Here is a 21,248-nt window from a genome sequence, read left to right as displayed (position 1 = left end):
TTCAAGGGTGTGACTGGTTGTTCCTCTAAAACCTCTGCTCATATACACTGTAGGGCAGTGTTTATCATTTTGCAAATACACATTTGGTTTTAAGTTCCTAATCTCAGTAATTCCAAATTTGTGCCCACACTAATTTGTCGTGTTACCTTAAAAGCAGTCGTCCCGATGGAGAAGACCAGAGTGAGGAGGAAGAGAAGGATGAAGGTGATTGCCGTGTTAGTCATGTCGTCTTCTGCGGTTCCAGTTGAGTCAATCAAGATGTCTGGTTGTAATGCACAGTTTGAAATTAGTGTATTTTTCAGTAGTGTGAAATAATGATCCATATTTTCTTTTACAATTAGTTTACAAAAAATATAAAGACTTCCAGAAAACATAGATTATAATAACTATGCTTTTTTTTTTGTCCTTTTCGATATTTTTCTAGTTTTTCGTGTCTTTATCTATATAAAAAGTGCTACAGTAATCTGATAAATTTAAGTATGACACTGACTTGCTTGTGAAAGACCCCGTCATCAGAGTTTAAGAGTCATCAAGACTTTTTGGGGGGTGCAGAACCCAGTAGATGAAACAGTCACATAAAGACACATCACAGAAACACAGTCAGCTCGACTTTTGCAAATAAAATGAAAAGATCTAAATTCATTAACTGATGTTATTGAGGTGATAGTATTCTTGTAAGTACTAAGACATTTGAAATCCTTCTGTATTATTATTGCACAACTATTTGAAATTTAAATATGTAGAACTCAAATGATATGTTGTTTGGGTTGCATCAGGACAAAACTCACGTAAAACGTGACATGAACATTCAGTTTCAACACCAGATCAAGTACACACAAAGTGCAAGCGACAAACATCAACACAGTTTGGCGAGTAATTTTTTTTTTTTTATTTTCATTTTAAATTTGCACTAAAAACACACAAACAATTTAAAATCACAAGCAACAGACATCAAACAAGAAAGGAAAAAAAAAAAACAAGACGCATAGACACATCTACTGGGCCTTGCACGTTTCAGGGACGTTCATGCTAAGGTTGACCACATTGGTTTTTTCAAAGGTTCTGGATCCAATGGATCTGACAAGCGTTCTGCTTGACTTTGCCACTGACTCATGATGAACAGCACAGCTATACACCACATCTTTCTCATCCCATTGTTCTTGTGTGAGGATAACCTGGCTGTAAACAGAGAAGAGTCCATTGTTTTCCACGGGTTCTGTGGTACTGAACTGATATCTTGTGCCTGCCTTTTCATCATCGACAAGCCAGTCCACATAAATCTCCCGAGGCGAGAAGTCTTTCACATAGCAAGTCAGAACCACTGCATTCTCTCTAGTTTGCTCTAAGGGAGGCAACATAAACACTGACGGACGCTTAGAAGCTCCTCCTGTAGGCATGAGAGAACAGTTAGGGTCACAAATGAATTACCACATAATCTGACGGAAACATCTATTGTTCACGGGAAGATATCCCTCACAAAGAGTTTTCTGTCATGAGAAGCAGAAGTAAATGCAGGTAAAGGATGAATTCTGAACAGTTTTCTTACCAGAGTTTCTTTTGTACTCTCTCTTCACTGGATCAATCCACTCGGTGCTGTGGACTTCACAGATACGCTTAACCCCCTTGCTCCATTCATCAAAGGTGATTTCAATTGTAGCTCTATGTACATTGGATCCTATATTCTCTTTTGTGGATACCAACTCTGCGTCTTTCTCATCCAACCAGGCGATCTTCTCAAATCCCCCTTTTTTTTCGGTGACTTCACAAATCAGGGTTGCTTTTCCATCCAAAAAGATGTCCTTGTTTGTGGGGGATATGATCCTTATATCCATATCTTCTTCACACCCTTCAGTAACTAAAAAAAAAAAATTTAAAAAAAATTCAACAGATTGGTAGCATCAATTTGGTGATTAGGTATAATGAAAGAACTACCTTTCTACTCACCAGCTGAACACTGCTTGTGGGACACAGTAGAGTTGAGGAAGACTGGATTTCTTTCGCCTTTTCCCTCAAATAAACATGTTAATTGTGAGCCTTCAGGCACTGCCCTGGACGGCAGTGTGAGCAGACTTGCAACACTGTACAGGACAGTTCCATTCGTGTCATTTCTTCCCTGAGACGATGTGATGACCTCATCGATCGTCCCAGTGATTGCTTGACCATCTTTGTGCCATGTGATCTTATATTTATTTGGAGAAAAATCTTTGGCAAAGCAGGAGAAGTAAGCCTCATCTTTTGTGTCATCCACAGAGGAACACACTTTAAGAGTCGGAAGCTCATAAACGTCGTCTGAAAGACAAACAGATACACATATATATTTGCAGAAGCAAGGACAAAATCTATATATATGCAGAAGCAGTGGGAAACAATATGAGGCTTGGTTCATGTGATCAAGTCTGATGTATCTTTAACTGGTTCCAACAACTTAATCAAACTCATGTATTTAAGACATTCATTATATGAGCACAGCAGTAAGTTGTTCTATGCCATCCAAGAGGGAAATACATCTATCCAAAATTGGCATTAAAGAACGCCAACACTCACTTCTGCATATACATTGACTGGCAAGCACAAAGTAATCAGTTTTACAACGAGGATATTAATCAACAAACAGAAAAACAGACACAGGCAGAAGTCAGCAAACAAGAAGGATTGTTCAGGCACAAAAAAACCAAAAAAACAGAAGATGCAGAAGTATTCTATGAAATGAAGAGAAAAGGTATTAGTGAGGAGGAAAACCAAGTAAGTCAGATGCTGAAAATACTATTGAATTTACCCTCTTGTTCCACCTGGTAAATCCTACTAGATATCAATAAAGATATAAATAATATGCCCCATTTAAGCAATTTTAAAATCAAACATTCATTGTTATGAATTTCAACCAAGAGATACATTCCAATTATTAAGAAAATAATTAAATATATACCTTCACCAGAAATATGTCCTGTATACTTTAGCTGTTAATTTTATTTTATTTCTTTATTTTTTTATTTTACGTTTACTGATGATAACTCATGTTGGAACTGATGGGAGTTCTGACATGAGTAGTTCTTTAAATTAATGCAAATAATTCTAGTTAAAGGTCCACAATAACTAATAAAACACCAGTTACAGGGTCCTACAATTCTTAGGAAATAATAAATATACTTTTTAATTTAAAAAATTTGAACTATGTCAAACAAGACAACTAAAAGCAAATAAAAAAAAAATACTAAAAGGAAAGATTTATAACTTTGCATTAATCTTACTTATTTTGGTGACTGAAGCATGTTGTCGTCCTGCAGCGTGATTTGCAATGCATTTGAAGGGTTTTCTTGCTTCCCAGTCCTGTCGCCTGACTTGAACCTGACTGATTCCCATGTATTCATTGCCTTTCTGGATTGAAGGGTACTGGATGAAGTTGTTCAAAGCAGTACTGCCTTGTTCCCACGAGAAGGTGATGGAAGAGGGGTTGAAACCGGTGGCAAGGCAGCCGAGGGTGACCATGTCACTGCCGCCAGAACCACATGGAGCCAGAGGAAACACAGTGGGAGCACTCTGAGTGGCTGCAAAATGACAAAAAACAAGAGCACTTTTGAAGCAACAATATATAAATTAAATAACATAACGCTTTTCCTTCAGACTTAAGAAAAAACAGATCTTCACAGAGTTCAATCTGTCTTTGTTTGCTTTAAATCCTATTTTAAAAACTTCAGTTACACATTTCATATAAAGAAAAGCCACAAACTTTACTTATGAGACATCCATGCAAAACCTAATTTAAAATTTTATCTCATTTCAACAGATAACATAAATATAGGTACACCAGTCTTACCTGAAGAAACTTAGCAATACACATTTTCTTCATAAATCAAAAGCAACATTGTAAGACATTGTTCAGTTCATTTGTTCTGTTAACAAAATCATTTATCACACCATTTCATAAAATCCGAATAAGCAACCAAAGAACATGCTCACATTAATTCAAGAAAATAAAAAAAAATAAAAAAGTTTGCAGATTTTAACCAATTCAAATTCCACCTTTCGTACAATTGTAAAACTTAAAAAAAAAGTCTATTTGACCTTACTTATGATGATCAAGAAAATCTCAAATACTCATAATTTTGTAAATTCTGTTAAAGCTGTCCAGTCTAGATCCTTTGTAATTAATTTTGACAGTATTAACTTACTACAATAAAGACCATCCAAAAACAGTTCAGTTTGAGACATGAATTTCCTTTTTTTTTTATGTTAACATGCGATTAAAAAATGTTAGCAATTAAAACACAAATGCATAATTGATGAACTGTATTTGATTAAAAAATCTCTAAAATCAAAATTATATTTTTGCAAACTTGCTCACCAATTTATGTCCTAAGATAATTTAGAGGCCGCATTTTTATTATTAGTTTTTTTAGTGGCTAATTTTCAAATCTATCCATTGTGTGACGGAATATGGCAAAGTATTATCCTGTAATTACAATTACATTTGACAATTAGAAACAATTTAATTTCATACCTGAAGTGACGGTGACCATTGTCCCTTTTCCCCAATAGTCAAAAGCTTCGTAGTAACACAGTGATTAATCGGCTCAACTCTTAGTTTAAAAAGGTTGATTTACTGATTGTGAACTTCAAAGTTTTTAACACTTCAGAATCCCCTCTATTTTTTAAATCCATTAAAAAAATCCAAATTAAAGAAAAGATTGTACATTTTAACAATATCATATTTGATGGTATTGACATGCTACAATAAATATCTCAAGTGAAGTTTGTGAGGATATTTCCAAAGTTCTCAAAAATAATTTTGACATTCCTCTTGTCACATGAACATTGCAGTTAAAAATTTCTCTAAAAATTAATTTTGAATTCAAGCATGTTCATAAAGTTATGTTCCAACTTAATTTACAAGCGACTATTTTTATTTTTCCATTTAAAACATTATGGACAAATTAGAAACAACTTAATTTCATACCTGAAGTGACGGTGACTGTTGTTCCTTTCCCCCAGTAGTCAAAAGCATCGTAGCACAGTGATGGATATACTTAACCCTTGTACATAAAAAGGCCCACATTCTGATGGAGAATTTCTAATTCTTTAACACCTAAATATTCTTAAGATTTTTTTTAAATCCAATTAAACTTTCTCAAAAGCCACAGTAGAATGTTGGTTATCGGGTTTAACAATGTTCAATTCTAGGATATCTAGTTTTATGCAATTAAAGTTCACATTGATTAGAAAAAGTGATTTTGCAATCAATAAAAAAAAAAATCTCCAAAATTATTGTAACATTTTAATCTGTTACTGAATGTTTGTCAATCCAATGAACAAGCCACAAGACTTTATACTAACAATCCTTAACATTATTGTTGAGTGACAAAAAGTAACAAGAACAGCTTTTAAATTTAAAATTTCCTTTGCTACTTAAAAAGAAATTAGTTTCATACCTGAAGTGACGGTGACTGTGGTCCCTTTCCCCCAGTAGTCAAAAGCACCGTAGCACAGTGATGAATTAACTGAACTCTCAGTATGAAAAGCATAATGAACTAATGCTGATCATGTAACTTTTTAACATGTCACCACCTTCACTATTTTATTAAATACAACTAAACTAATCTAAAGGGATTAACCCTAATTATCAGTTTTTCCAATTATGCATTTGAGTAATTCCTTTTTACAGTAAATATTCTCCAAGTACAGTTAAGTTTGAGTATTCAGATACCGATTTTACATAGTAATTTGATAAAAAATAAACTGTAAAAATACAGTGCAGTTTTTTAAGAGGTTCAAATCTTACCTGATGTTACGGTTACCGTGGTTCCTTTTCCCCAGTAGTCAAAAGCCCAGTTGTCACAGTAATACAGTTTGGTCAAACTTGCAACGAAAACCTATTCCAAATAATATCTACACTTGTTTCCCATCTAGTACAAATCTGCCTACTGAATAATCAATCCAGATGAATTTAACAACCATGAGATTTAAATCTTTCCAGGTTTGTACACTGACAAAAAATATTTTTGTCTTTTTATGTGCCAATTGTCATAACCCCATAAATCTGAAAATATATACTTTTTACATGTTACAAGTATTGTTTGAAACAAGAAATAAAAGCTTTTCGTACCTGAAGTGACGGTGACCATCGTTCCTTTTCCCCAGTAGTCAAAAGCGTAGTCACAGTAAAACAATACTTAAACTGTCCCATACTAAAACATGTTCAAGGATTTATCTTACCGGACAGCTTCATCAAAACATCCCATAAATACTTACAAAGCCCCATCAAGTTTAAAACACAACATTATTTTCACCAAAGCTTTGAGTGAGCATCAAATAAACCCACAGATTATGAAGGGTTTTCCTGAAATAAGTAGACTATCTTCTGTGGAAACTCTATTTTAACAAAAAATGGCTGAAAATGTTCTAAAAGCCAAATTTAAACGTTACAGTGACCGAATAAGATCGACTTACCTGATGTTACTGTTACCGTAGTTCCTTTTCCCCAGTAGTCAAAAGCGTTGTCACAGTAAGATAACTCAACAGACCCAACTTACAAAAACAAGCAGCGGGAGTTTTCCACTGCCACTGGGATCCCAAACATATTCGACTGAACAACTTAATAATTACAATATTTAATATTAGAAAAAAACTGTTCATTTTAACCAGTTTTCACACTAACCTTTGTGTCTTCCCTTTAGGAATGAAAATAATGCCGTAGTTAAGCACATTCAATTTAGAGAAAATGATTTTTGTAGATGTTACAGATACATTTCAGGCTAAAAATAAGAAAGAAAATGAAAACAATTAAATTAAAGTATGCCGATCAGAAGCTTTGTGTTTTACCTGATGTGACGGTAACCGTGGTTCCTTTTCCCCAGTAGTCAAAGTAGTAGTAGCACGGTGACAAATTACAATGACACTTTAGTGCAAAAATATCCTGTGTCATCTAAAAATTTATATCTTGTCACCAGTACCTCACTATTTTCTACAGTTTTCGGTTTTGATGGACACACATTGGTTTTCACAGTAAACAAAACCACTAACCAGGATAAATACCTAATTAAGAAATAAATATTAAATCTTATCAGCTCAACAGATATAAGGTTAGAACTTACCAGAAGTCACTGTGACTTGTGTTCCTTTCCCCCAGTAGTCGAAGTAGTCGTCACAGTGATACATTGCAGTCTGTTTCTAATACAAATACAGTAGCTCATGTGAATCAAGAAAAGAATAAATGTTTATGGGCATTTCGCTCTGTAGTATTTACTATCGTCTCCCTGGAGACATTTCTTCCCTGAGGTCTGGGTTACATAAAATGATGCCAGTTATTCAACAGCTGTTGCCCACTTCCTTTTTGCCTGATCTTTAATTTGTCCAGTTCTCTGTGCCAGGAAACTTCATATAAAAAGTCCTTCATAATTAAAAAGTAAAATCCCTTCTTCTAAATTCCAGATGTCCCTTACGTGTACAATGCATTGCAAATATTTTAATTCACCTTGAAATCATTCATAATGAACCAGAATCTAGGATTATAATACTTATTTATTTATTTATTTTTACAAAGAGCAATCTGAAGTGAATCAAGCCTGTATTCACTCCCTTTTATGAGATAAATCCTCATTAAATCCAGTGCACTGGTTTGTAAATACTGTACAGTTGTGTGTAATTTAACACTGGTATAAATCCAGATGTTCTGCGAAGGCCTGAAAGGTTTATTTGAGAACATTGGTGAACGAACAGCAATATGAAGACCAAGAAACTCAACAAATTTATCAGGCAGAAAGTTCTGGAGAACATGAAAGCAATCCCAAGATTGGAATATCTCACACAACTTTCCATTCCTTCATCCAAAAACCAACAGAAAATCTACCAAGACATGGCCAGCAATCTCAGGTGACGGACCAAATCAAAGTAGTGCACTGCACAAAACTCTCAGAAGAGGCAGGAAGAAACCTGTTGTTAATAAGAAACAATAAGAATCTTGCTTTGGATTTGAAGTTTGGAGTTTGTAACCCATGGAGAACAGCAAACATGTGGAAGAATGTGCAATGGTCATATGAGACCAAAATTGAAGTTTCTGGCTCACTTACAAAATTCTGTGTAAGAAGAAAACAGCTGATTCAAATGATCCAATACCTTCTAAGCATGTCAAAGTCCTGCAAAGGCCTGCAAATGAACCATCATTTGATTCAGGTGAGTTGAATCATGGAAAGAACTAAATCATTCAGGACACCAGCCCTTGAGGAAGAGACTTTGTCACTGTTGAGAGTAAAATATTGAAAACCAAAATCACTTGGGCATAAACCAGCACCTTGCACAGATCTTGACTTGCTGTATCAAGTCTGTTTAACTGGCAGATGGATTTTCCACTAGCTCTTAACTCACCAAGATGAAGGTTTTTCATTAGACCAACTGTTTTGTCTCCTTGATGGAAGTATGTTAGTAACCAACCTGATAGTATGTTTAGTTGGATTCAGAGACATTAACGTGGAACTGATGGAAAAGCAAAAACTAAAGTAGTAGTAGATATAATTGGTGTTTTTTGCATAAAACACATTTGTTTTGTAAAATGGGCAAAAAAATTTTTCATTACACTTTTTTTGTCCCAATTCTTACTCCACTTGAAATTTCACTATGTGAAAAAAAAATCCACATTTAAATCTCAATGAGCCAAGCCTGCTTGGGCAACGGCAATTTTTAACTTTTCAGTTAATTTGTCAATATTTGGTCTGTAGTGTTGTGTATGTAGACCCTTTGCAAATCATTCAAAATTAATATCACAAACATGTAGAATGAATTCACATCCACTGTTCACCAGGGTGACCCTGCCTCTCACCCGGATCGTTATAGATACCAGCACCTCCCGACCGCTCTAAGGAACAAGGGTGTTAGAAAATGGAAAGATGGATGGATGTTCACCAGGTAATTGTGAACTAAATTCAGTCTCTGCTCTGATGAACTAGGTCACAATTATTCTGTGTTTTGGAAGGCATTTTGATCCATTCTATTTACCAACATCTCTCCAGAGACATTTGTTTCCTGTGGTTTGGATTGCATAAAATTAGCCCCGACCAGCAAAGCGCTGCAAAGGCCTATTGTTTTTATCCTTCTAGCTGCTCACTTCCTGTTTGCCTGTTCTTATTGCCAACGTTTTAGTCCTTGCACTCTGCAGTTCTTTTACCAGAGAAACCCAATGTTAAGATAACACAATACACCCTCTTTTTCACCTTCTAATATGATGCTCTGCAAACTGAAATGTTATTTTGGACCCGATTTTACATCCCCAAGTCAGTTAATAAGAATCTTTAGTGGATCTCACAGCTTACCTGTGATTGTTCATAATGGTAAACTGATCTTGTGGTGCAAGATGTTGTGAAATGGTAGCACAGTTGGTCCTAAAAAAAAAAGAAACAAAGGAAAACTATTATTCTTGACTTGGACTTGAAATTGAGTTCTTTACATGGGAGGTTTTATTCATTTTTCAGGCACATTGTGACATTTTATCACACAATCAAATAACTACGTTACCTCCATTTGTTTTAAAATTCTGTACTTCTCAAATATGAAATAGGAGAAATTTGACTTATTACTTTGATGTCTTGAATTTGGACCATCATCTTCTGACGGTTTCAGCAGATGATATTGAGCTCTACTCAGCTCGTTATCAGAAGAACTTTTCAGAGCGTTGGACTGAGAAGTAGTTTTTATGATGAGTTCAACAGACTTGCAGTTCCACCAGGTGTTTGCTAATGGCTGCTGCCACTAGTCTGGGGAAACTGAGTGGGGAGGAGTGCTCTGTGAGGTGGAAGCTTGGCTTTAAGTTATTAAGACTTAACGCCTGAGGCTCAGAACATCCAATTATTACTGAACTAAGGGGTTATTTCACAGTTTTTGGAAAATTTGGACTGTAAAAACAGAGTCTGTAAATATTTAGATCATGCCATAATGATGTCATGACATTACATTTGGAACCTGACCTTTGCCAGCTCGTTTGAAACCATTGTATTATTTAGTCCTGATTTCTTTGCACACATGCTGTTACTTAACCAAATTCCAAACAGCACAGATTCAGATTTAAATGCTTTCAGAAAACAGAACTGGTACGAACAAATTTGTCCAATTTGTCAAGTGGAATTTAAACTTGTTACGCCCCACACTTTGGGAACCATTGCTTTAAGGATTGAAAAGATTATTGGATTGAGGGTCAACTAGTAAGTTACAATATGCAGTTTCTGATTAGTTTTGTGTAGAGAATGGGACATAAATCTGGAGGTCAATTAATGCTATTGCTAGCAGACTTTGTACGTGTGTTGAGCTCGCTGAGAATCTGCTAAAGGACTACAGATTTCACTTTTAACTTACTGTATTTGGACCTTTTGGAACGTTTCTCACACAAAATGCATTGTTTTGGTCTCTATTTGTTTTACTGTTTGTAAAATGGACATTTCTCTATGAGTTATTGCAAAAACCAGAGGAAGCATATTGTTATGACTTTGATAAGTAATAGCTGTCTATGTGTGAAACATAAACACAGAAACATGGCATTAAAGGGATATTGTACCTTTTTGTAGTTAAAGTAGAGGTTTTTGTGTAAGGCATAAAATGTTGCTATTCTGTAAACACTTGCCAGGTAATACATGTTCTCATAGAGTTGTTGTATAAGTTACTATTTACATTGTTACAGTGTTACAGGAAACATTTTACTTAAATTGGAATATCTATTTATTGAATTTCAGTAAGAAGCCTCAAAACAATTCAGTAACTATGTTTACAAAAGACTTCTCCTTTTGATCACTTCAGGCAAACTTTGTAAACATTCATATGAAAAGCTATTGGACAAGCCTTTAACTCAAGCTGTGTTATTGATGCTGTGTTGTTCTACCTTTATATTAGACATTAATTAGGAGAAAACATATTTCATTAAAAAATGCTTTTATGAAATGTGTTTTGAATTTATGATATTTCCTGTTTGGAGACTGATAATGAGGAGATCTAAGAACTTTCCCAAATGTGTTAACTTTGTTGGTTTAAGAACTAAGCCTTTAATTTTATTGCAGTTTAATGCACATGAATTCACTTTTTTTTGCCTCAGTGACATGGTGTGTTACTGTCAGAGCTCCTTACATTTTAGTTTGGAGCTTCTGTTTCTCATTGATATGTGGAAGCACCTGTTGTGGTGAAATATTTCCTGCAGTGTTACATAAATAACCCACTGTAAGGATGTTAAAAACCACAAGTCCATGATATACAGATGTGTTGATATTCAAACTTGACTATACAGTATTGCATGACTAATTTGTAATTGCTTGATACTTAATAATTTAAAACGTGGCCAACTTTAATGAACTACTGAGTTGACTGAGAAGATTGACTTGTCTTGTTTAACCAACACAATACATAAGTTCACCTCAATATGAGTTTAATATTTTATGTTTCAAAAATCATTTTGCACAAAACAGAAAAGAAGATTTCCTTTACAGGCAACATGTAATTTAAACAACCAAAATTGTATTATTCCATATAAAGTAGATCAGAGTCCATTTTTCACAAACTGCAGCTAATTGTGGACCAATAACATTTAAGGAGATGATTTTGTATTGGTGTTTCTCACAGTGGTAGCCACCGTTATCACAATGATTTGTACTCATACAAAAAACGTTTGCCTCATTTAGTGAACTGGTCACATTTTGAGTTGGGAAACTTCTGGGAAAATTGACTCTTAATTTGCTACTTTTCAAACTTAATTAGACAGAGCTTTACAAAAATTAAACAGTATTTATGCATTTATTTAAATTAAATTAAATTCAAACAGCCTTTTTTCAATTGAAAAAGAGGCAGTTTTTTTGAGAATCCTTCTTTTTTAATTTATAAATAATTAAAATCTTATTATTTTCATTTCGTCTTTACATAACCAAGTAAAGTGCTAGTTAAGCGAGCTTATATCAGTCAATCTAATTCCAATTTGATTATACAAATTTGATGTATGATCTATATCCAGTACAATCAGATATAAATCATACAACAGATTTAGTAGAAAAATGTCTATCTGTAAAAGAGCAGATTAAATTGAACCCAATACAATATTTATTTCTTAGGATAAGTTTATGTTTATGATCCACTACTAGTGTACACACTGTGGTCAAACACTGTACAAGAATAGATACAACCCTTTTCCCACTTCATTAACCGGACTTATGACACAAATTGATTTCAGTGTATTAGTTCATTTTGTTATTTGACTTTCTCTGAATATTTCCATAGATGTTTATAAACATTCTTGCAAAGTGAAAACGGAAAGAAACACACAAAGTTCTTCATCTACAATAGATTTCAGGCATTTTCTGAGACATAAAATAGCTCAACATATGTAGTTTGAAACATAGAAATTATTGGTTGTGTAAAATGTTTTCGTCTTTAGGCAGGAGGTTTTTTGTCACAGAGTAAATTCCTGTGGCTGCCATAGTACACAGTAAAATGATCCTATGCAAAAACTCCTCCCTTCACTCTGACTTATATTGACAGTACATAGTTCTTTTAAATGATGGTGTTAACATTTAGGCATAGTAATTAAGTAATAAATAGTATTAAAACAAATATTACAATAAGTAATACAATTGAAATAACATTGTATATGAGAGGAAAATGTTACATACAATGAGCAATTCCTAGATTTAATAGAAATGTAACTCTCATAGCTGGAATAAACTAAACATGATTTGTAAAGTGACAGTGTCATTTTCTCTTGTTTTCTGTTTGCCAGGAGGTTTTTGTCATAAAGGACATCACTGTGGTTGTTATACTGCACTGTGACACAACCCCAGACAAAAACATCCCCCTGTACACTGGATACAGTAATCTGAAAAGGACTTCAGATTGTAAAAAAAAAAAAAAAGGTCAAAAAATGTTTCTTATTCAAAAGAAATGTCAGACAAACGTGACAAAGAGCTGCAAGTAATGCAGTATAATCTTATCTTTGCTGTTGCTAGGATAAAGTTTATAGAGATGTACATTGTATTTACATAAAAAGATATGTTCGTATTATCTACGTTTTTGTTTGGACTGCCTGAATGAAAATTCACAGAATATAAAAGCAATCTATTATCTCTTTTATGAAATCCTTTACATTGTCAGTTTTGCTTCCCTGACTAATTTTACCAAAATCTAATCACACAAAAATTTAGCTATAATTTTTACATCCTATGCCTAAAGTTTGGCTGTTATCCTTTTCAAATTTTGCTGAGACCTATTAAAAAAATAAAATTAAAACCAGGCATGGTTAATTTTATTAGCTAATAGATTTGTTAAACTACTTAATTGATCATTTGATCAGCTGTGTCAATTTGTAAGATTTTGTTAATGGAGATTGTTCCTTTTTCTTTTTTCAAAAATTGTTTTGTGTTTTATGCTAAACATTGGGACCCTGGTCCATGCTACCCATGCAAGTTTTGATATATAACATTTTTATCTTTTACTCTGTCTCAATAATGATTAATTTATGGATGTTCAGCTAAGGCTCATCCAATGGCTTATGGAGAAATTCACTTAGTGAAACTGGAGAAAAAAACCTTTGTGTACTAATGAATTTGAACCTCTAAGGAAACGTGTTATGTACTGAATTATACATAGAGAAGTTTAGCAGAGGGTTGGTGATGTGCAGAATCCTGCTCTTTTGATATTGATTCAGATCCATTCCATCCAATTCAATTCCAATTTCTTTCTATTTCAACTCAATCCAGTGATCAAATTAGAACATGGCTAAATTTCACTTGTTTAGAAGTCTTTTATTAAAATTTGCCAATACAGACAATCAGCTGATTGCTTAAAATAAATAATATATTTTTTGGTATACATCAGGTTTTTGCTATAGGATGTTTCACTGTGGCTGCCACTGTATACACTGTAGCTCAACACTGAACAAAAACATCTCTCTGAACTTCTTGTTTTCTACATCCCAATATAACTTCTGACCCAACCTAAGATGAAGTTTTTTGTGCTTATTTCATAATTCAGTTCTAAAGTTTATTCTAAGGTTTGTTCAAAAATAAAGTGCTTGATATGCTTTAATGTAAAGAAAAATTGAGAGGTTTGTTGTCCTAAACGTTTGTACACAGAAACTCTTGTTTTATTCCTGTGTCAATTGTGATAAAATTTAATCAAATTGGATTTGCTTTTCATTAATTGTACCTGACCTTTGATATGTCAAATCAAACTGTCATCTTTAAGATGATACTGCTGATAGTTATTAGGTATACTGCCTGCATAGTGTGTTTAGGTTACCACTGATTGTTAAACTAACTACAGCAACCTCACCTCTTGCCGAAGTTCAGTCAGATTTTGTAGGCTGTGTAGAAATATTGCATTTTAAAGTAACTGTAAAACCACACATTATAATTGTTACATTAGGTGCTATCTAAAGCAAAAATGACATTTAGAATATTTATAAAAACATGATTCAAAATTTTACTTATCTACCATACATTGCTATCTGTTTAGTAGTAATGTCTGAACAAGTTGTATTAAATTATTTTGATTCATTTCCTAACAGCAGCTAAAAAATACTCTGTGGCCTGATTCAACACTTTGTTTTCAAGCTATTTGAGTCTTTGGCTTTCAGTTTTGGACGCTGTCGTGGTGACGAACGTTTTCTGTATGTTACATAACTATTGAGAAGAAAGATGGTTGTCAACCACAAGTGCAAACATATGTACACATTAAATATCAAAGAAAGAAAATATTTTCTCTATAATAAACCAATTGTTCTTTCAGAAGTCAATGACAAACTTGAACTTATTGTCCAGTTGGGACGGGATCTTAGTGAGTAGTTAGACAATAAGCACAATTTTGAGCAGAACACCTCTGAGTTAAATGGTGTCAGGTTTTCATCAGCTAAGAAAGATTAGACCTATTTAAACTCTTCTTCATTTGAGGGAGTTTAATTTATCGCTTTATTCTCCTGCCTTTTGAAGCTCATATTTAGCAAAGCCATGGCAAAAAAAAAAATACATATGTTTGACAGATTAATTTTATAAATTGTAATTTGGTGTAATTTATGTATTTATGAAATAGACAGATTGACACTTTTTGAAAGCTTTGGCCTAAAATGTGTTTTTGTATTGCTGTTTATCACTGTGGCCGCTACCCCACACAGTGACATGTGACCATACAAAAACCTTTCAAGTGCTCCTGTTTGTACATTTAGTAGTCATGCACCATGATAAAACCTTAGTTAACTTGAAATATATATATATTTTTGAAAATCAATTTTTTTTGACTAGTGTCTCACTGCTGCTTTTTTATATGTGCTTTATAACCATGGATGCATGGATAATATATATTATCATGAAACTTCATGAAACTTTTGTTGCGCAATGGAACTTTTTTATGCTGTGCTATTTATCATTTCAAACTTATTTATATAAAAAGATCACAAGATGTAAAAAACTGTATTGTTATTCCTTTCAATTATATTAACCAACTGATCATCTTTCATTTTTCACAGACTCTATTTGTGGAGAGGATTTTGTGTTGGTATTTCCCACTGTGGTAGCCGCTGTAATACACAGTGGTCCATACTCATACAAGAACCTTTGCTTGTTCGTTTCATGCTGTCTAGGTGGTATTAGGTTGTACCAGTGTTTTCTTTATGCAGTGATAGTAATTTTCTCTGTTAATGTCACAGAGACATTAACAGTACACTGTGTCACAGACCAACACAAAAACTCCTCGTTTCTTTTTCTATGTTTGAAACATGAATTAAAAACTGAACAGAAGAGCAAATAATGAAAAAGAGAGAACAAATTATCACTCCATCAAAACTGGAACCATATATTTTTGTTGTGGGAAGAAACTGAAACAGGCTAGTTTTCAAGCAGCTTTTTAGGCGGCAGGAGGTTTTTGCCACAGAGCTCGCCACTGTGGCTGTTATAATACACTGTGACACAATCCTGTTCAAAAACCCCACCTCACTTACTGGCTGTAATACTCTTACTGCTGACTTCTGCCTTAATAGTTTACAGGTCCAACCTTATGGGAATATTAACCAGACCTATGAATGATTCGATGAAATCTAACTGTTAAAATGATCTTTACATTTGTCAATAGATAAATAGATTTAAGCTGCAAGACTTTTACCAGATTTAAGAAGTGGGTGAATGAGTATTCAATGCTGCTCTAAGAGTGTCAAGTGATTTACTGTTAATGTTTTCTTTTTTTAATCATAATTTTCATTTTTAATATACAAACTTATTTGTTCCAAACAGGTTTTTGTGCTGATGTTTGTCACTGTGGGTAGTTTCCCACAGTGACTTGTGGCCATTCAAGAACCTGGACATGGAGTACTGCACAGTCCACTTGATAAAATACAAATAATGTTATTGTCATTTTGCTCATAAGCTCCCAAAAAACAAAAACTGGGCAAAGAAATTTATACTCTGAAAGCTACAACATCACTTTAAAAACCTTTTAGAATTCATCAAATAAAAAAAAAACTTTCTGTAAAACACCATATGCCAGCTTTAATGAACTTAAATCCTCACTTTCTCTTTTGTCTTTTCAAATATTTATTCCCATAGATTTGCACATTCAATTCTTTTTGTAGGCATTTTGCATGTTCTTTGGATGGGTGCTCTTCCTCTCCTCAGGCTGCCTCTCACAGTCCAGAAACATGACTGAAAGGTTTATTGGTTGCTCTACTTTCTCCTTAGGTATGAGGGCTTGTGGACTCATGTGTGCACCAGTTCATCACACCAGCCCTGTGATGGACTGGTGACCTGTCCAGGGTGTCCCACCTCTAAGTTAAAGACACTGTATGGACAAGTGGTTACATCCAGTGGATGGATGGATATTTCTAACATTATCAAAAGTCAAATACCACTGTCCTATAAAACTGATATGCCACAACACACATTTCAAAAGACAGAATGTTAAGATTTAAGAACTTTTTGAAACGTTTGCACTCATCTTTCTTTAACATTCTTTAAATGTTCTTAATCCAAACTTTCTAAAATCCTGTTCACATGTATTTGCAAGATATTTCAATTTGAACAACTTGTTTAGCATTAACAATTTGATTTCAGAGGTTTTTGTGCATTGAGTTTGGTACAACTCAATGCACTCATAGTGATGCATATCCATGCAAAAATATTGACTGGAATACTGATTGCCAATATTTTCTGTTTATACAAAAGAGCAATAGATATTGTTTTTGTCTTCTTACATAAAATTCTTTTCAGATTTCAATAATAATAATAATCTTGACTTTGTCAGATAGTTTTGCTTGTGAAAATTATTCCATTATCAATAATTTGTCATTTCTGGTGGGCTTAGTGGGAATAAATGTCAAAGACACCTAGCATGAATATGAATCTCCATGTTAATATAAAAACATAGTTTAAATCTATATCAAAACTAACAAGTGCTATACAGAGAAGAAATCATAGAAATGCAAAAGTAAAATCAAAAAGTCAAGAAAAAATGATCAGGATCTGACATGGAGTAGCTGATCAGATCTAAGGAAAGGAGGGAGGAAGTGAACAAGATTTAGTACAACTGAAATTAACTAAACAGAAAAGGATCATGAAAAGAGGATTTTGTTTTGCTGTTTCACACTGTGGTAGCTGCTATATGCACACACTGGTTCCTGCTCATGCAAAAAGCCTGCCTACTTTTGACAATCTTTTATATGCATTATTATTTTTAGTTAGGTATACATTTTTGTGTATTTTATTCATCTTTTGACAAGAAAATGCCAGGGGAGCTTTTTTTTGTTTTGTTTGATATTTAATTATTAAACTTGTTTATGTTCCAGGTCATGTGTTTTGACGGCAAGTCTACCTTTTGAAACTTGTATATTTTTGTTTCATACACAAGTTTGATATGCAAGTTTTTCACCTTTTTAGCTCCTACATAGTGCTTTAAAATACGACCTTTGATAATTGTTTAATTTTTGTTATTGCAGGGAACAACAACATCAAGGTGCTACATGGTATAATGCAGGGAAAATAAATCTATATGGATTATAACTTATTATTTAGTTCTGTGCATTCAAGTCAATTTATTCATATTGCACTTTAGTTATATTTTTCTTAGATGTCAAAAAGTTACTTTTACTACTGTGGCCACTATGCAGTGTGGTGGGGCACAGTACTAAAACCTCCTGTGAAGCATTTATATAGCTTCACAACTATGTTATTACTTTTATAAACTTTTTATTAAGACCATAAATAATTACTCCTCAATTGATTTATTTAATTCGTGAGGCACCTTTCCCCTCGTTATCAGTAAAAGTGTGCCAAGTGCAAAAAGTAAAAAAAAAAAATATATATATATATATGAAGCTGCTTAGAATTGTTATAATTTTACATTATGACATTATTATATAACAATTAAGTTCAGTTTTATACATGTATGAAAGTATTCACATAATAGAACATCACCTCTTAAGTCAATGCAGGTTTTTGTATTGATATTCACTACTGTGGCTGTTAGCTCACAGTGAGTGAAGGCTGTTCAAAAACTGTGACATAAAATATTGCAAACTTCAATGACGGTTGGTCCTTTTCCTGTAAACACTGAACAGTACACACCATGAGAAAGTTTTGCTGGGCTTTAAAACATTTATTTTCTTTTTAAAAATGTTTTTTAGAAATATTTGCAGTATTACATCTTGTGTTTTTCTGAAGTTCTAAGTCAATAAGTCAGCACAGTTGTGGTAGCACAGAAATCTTTTTTATTCTTTTTCTGTGTCATTTTCATTAACTGTGAATCACTGTTTCCAACTCAGTGATATAATCCAAAGCTATTAACCAATTTTCAGAAAAATTATACATCCCACAGTCTTGTAACATGTCAAGACATTATGCTTTGACAATTTTGTGTCAAAGCATAATGTTATAGTGGTGAATTTTATGCTACTTCAGTGCTTTTCTTTGAGCTACAAATATTGTTTTACATGGACTTGATTAGAGGGCCTGTTTTTATTTTGTTGTTGTTGTTTTTTTAGTTTGTACTTAACAAAAGCACATTTATAGTTGCATATTTGCTCTTTTTACTTTAGCATTATCGATATATGAAAGATGTTTTGTATCCCAGAAACAAACATGCTCGAGTCTGAATGTGTGAATGAATCCCAGACTGAATGAGAATAAAGTCACCGTTTTGAAGTGGTTGTTTTCTGTCATCTTGTGGCCTCCCACAGTATTTTTATGATGATCTGCACAGAGAGACCTGCAGATGTCAGCACAAGCAAAAATTTTATTTTAGACCTTATCTCCCCTTCACATACAGAAAACACACTGGTAAGTACAAAAGCAGTTAAATAATTTTGTTAATGTTTTGTCTCCACTTATTGTTCCAATGGAGTCTACCATGGAAAGAATTTGATTTTTTAATTTTTTTTTTAAATCTCAATCAACCAACAAAACAAAACAAAACAAACGCATAATAAAGTTAGCTACCCATACTTTGCAAATTGGGAAAAAGAAGAACAATCATTTAAAGAAGCCCACAAATTACAGCTGTATCCGCCGTCACTTTTCTAGTCAAAAGTCAAACACACACAGCAAACAGTTTCCAAGGACAAAAAGTAACTCCAATAAGAACAACAACAAACTTTGGGCAGACAATGCAGTAAAAAAGCACAATACATGAAACACTCACGACAAACTCCTGACTCTGCTTGGATTCTAAGGTTCCCGAATCCATTCTGATCAATCACCTGAAGAAGAAAAAGCATCAGTACATCTGAGCCAAAATCACCAACAGAGGGCGCTCATGTAACATGCTTCAGCAGTCTGCCATATGAACATCATTCTTTAATTGACAATGACCTCAAAGGTCATCAAGTTTATACTGAAAGCTTAGACTCTATGCTGTCAAGGCTGGAATACATTTTCTGAGGAAAATGTCTAACTTTAAATTAGAGTTTAGCATTATTTAGAGGAACATTCACTGCTGACAATAGGGCCTAATATTTGCATCCTATAAAACAAAATATTTGACATGCAGTATGTGTTGTTGAGTTTTGATTTCTTCATAATTTCTAAAGTCTTAACAGACTACATGTGTGAACTGCAACAAAATTTCAGGATGTTGTGAGCACTTTTTTGTATTATTATTTTATTTATTTATTTTACAATGTTAGAGTCTGTATTATTGCCTTTTTGCTTTGCCAACAATTATCTGGATAACAGGTCTTTGTTAATGTTCATTTGGAACAAATATTGCATCATTTTGTACATCTCTTGAAATAATGAATCAACAATCATTTAAATACACAATTTAAGAGCCATTTTTTACTTCTGTACATATCAAGGAAGAAACTATGGGTTTCAAAAGCCTCAAATGACATACTAAATTATTTAAAGGATTAAAAAAAATTTCCTCACATGTAAAATTTGCAGTGAATATTTCTACTTGACTGTGGAGTGAACTCAGAGTCAGCTTCAGCATAAGCAAAGTAAGCTGTTTTTTCAGACCTCCTGCAGTCTTGAGGTCAGAGGAGCACTTCAATGCTAACAGCATCTGCTGTTATCATTTGAGTAGTTAGTTGAAGAACATAAAAAGCACCAGCAAGTATGACTAAAACTATGTTGTTATGCAGTCACCTTTAAAGATTAAAAAATGTAAAGACATTTTGTTGAATGTGCAGTAGAGTTGGGATCAGAGGAGAAGTCGTTGGTGTTGTGTTAGTATGAACTTTACTTACTAAGTGAGTCATTTTGTGCTTGGGGACATTCTGATACTGGCAGATGTGAATGTTGCTTCAAGGAAATGTATTTATAGCTGTAATAGTTTCTACAAAGTTTCACTTCAGCAGGTGTGGTCTCAGGGGTGCAAGGAACCGGGGAGTAGCTTTCTAAAGAATACCATGAAACATAAAGCATGTAGACATTTGCAAAATGCCAATTGTATTTTTGACTTTACTCAGTTTTATCTGATCTTTGTGTTGACACAGAAACAATAAAAGGTATGGATAATGAACGTAATTACAGGAATTCTTTTTAATTAGATATTTATTTGGTTAAATTTTTTCTTTAAATCACCCACAAATCTGCATTGTCATATTTCTTTTTTGTGTTATGTTAATAACAGTGACATTTTCTGATTTTTCTACAGTAAATTAGGACATTTTTAAGACAGATGCTTTGCAATGACTTAAAACATCTTCTAAATTTTCTTTAAAATTTTCTTTTTACTACTTGATATTGATTCAACTCTGTTTCTTTATCTGATATCACTACTAATGATTTCTTAGAATGGACACCAGGGTCAAAAAG

The 21,248-nt window shown here is 33.5% G+C and overlaps 1 protein-coding gene across 1 annotated transcript in view; it reads right to left on the bottom strand.

The window, feature by feature from the left end:
* The window catches only part of ighd (immunoglobulin heavy constant delta), a 108,394-nt gene that overhangs the window by 8,191 nt on the left and 78,955 nt on the right, over positions 1–21,248 (bottom strand). Inside the window, exons 3-7 of the mRNA XM_044100299.1 lie at positions 5,427–5,477; positions 3,249–3,545; positions 1,945–2,289; positions 1,547–1,855; positions 1,000–1,387 (exon numbers count right to left, since the gene is read on the bottom strand). Coding sequence (XP_043956234.1) covers positions 1,000–1,387; positions 1,547–1,855; positions 1,945–2,289; positions 3,249–3,545; positions 5,427–5,477 — 1,390 coding nt within the window. The remainder of the gene's footprint in view (positions 1–999; positions 1,388–1,546; positions 1,856–1,944; positions 2,290–3,248; positions 3,546–5,426; positions 5,478–21,248) is intronic.

Source organism: Gambusia affinis, linkage group LG19, assembly GCF_019740435.1.
Source record: "Gambusia affinis linkage group LG19, SWU_Gaff_1.0, whole genome shotgun sequence".
NCBI lineage: Eukaryota > Metazoa > Chordata > Actinopteri > Cyprinodontiformes > Poeciliidae > Gambusia > Gambusia affinis.
This window is presented reverse-complemented; position numbering and strand designations above follow the sequence as displayed.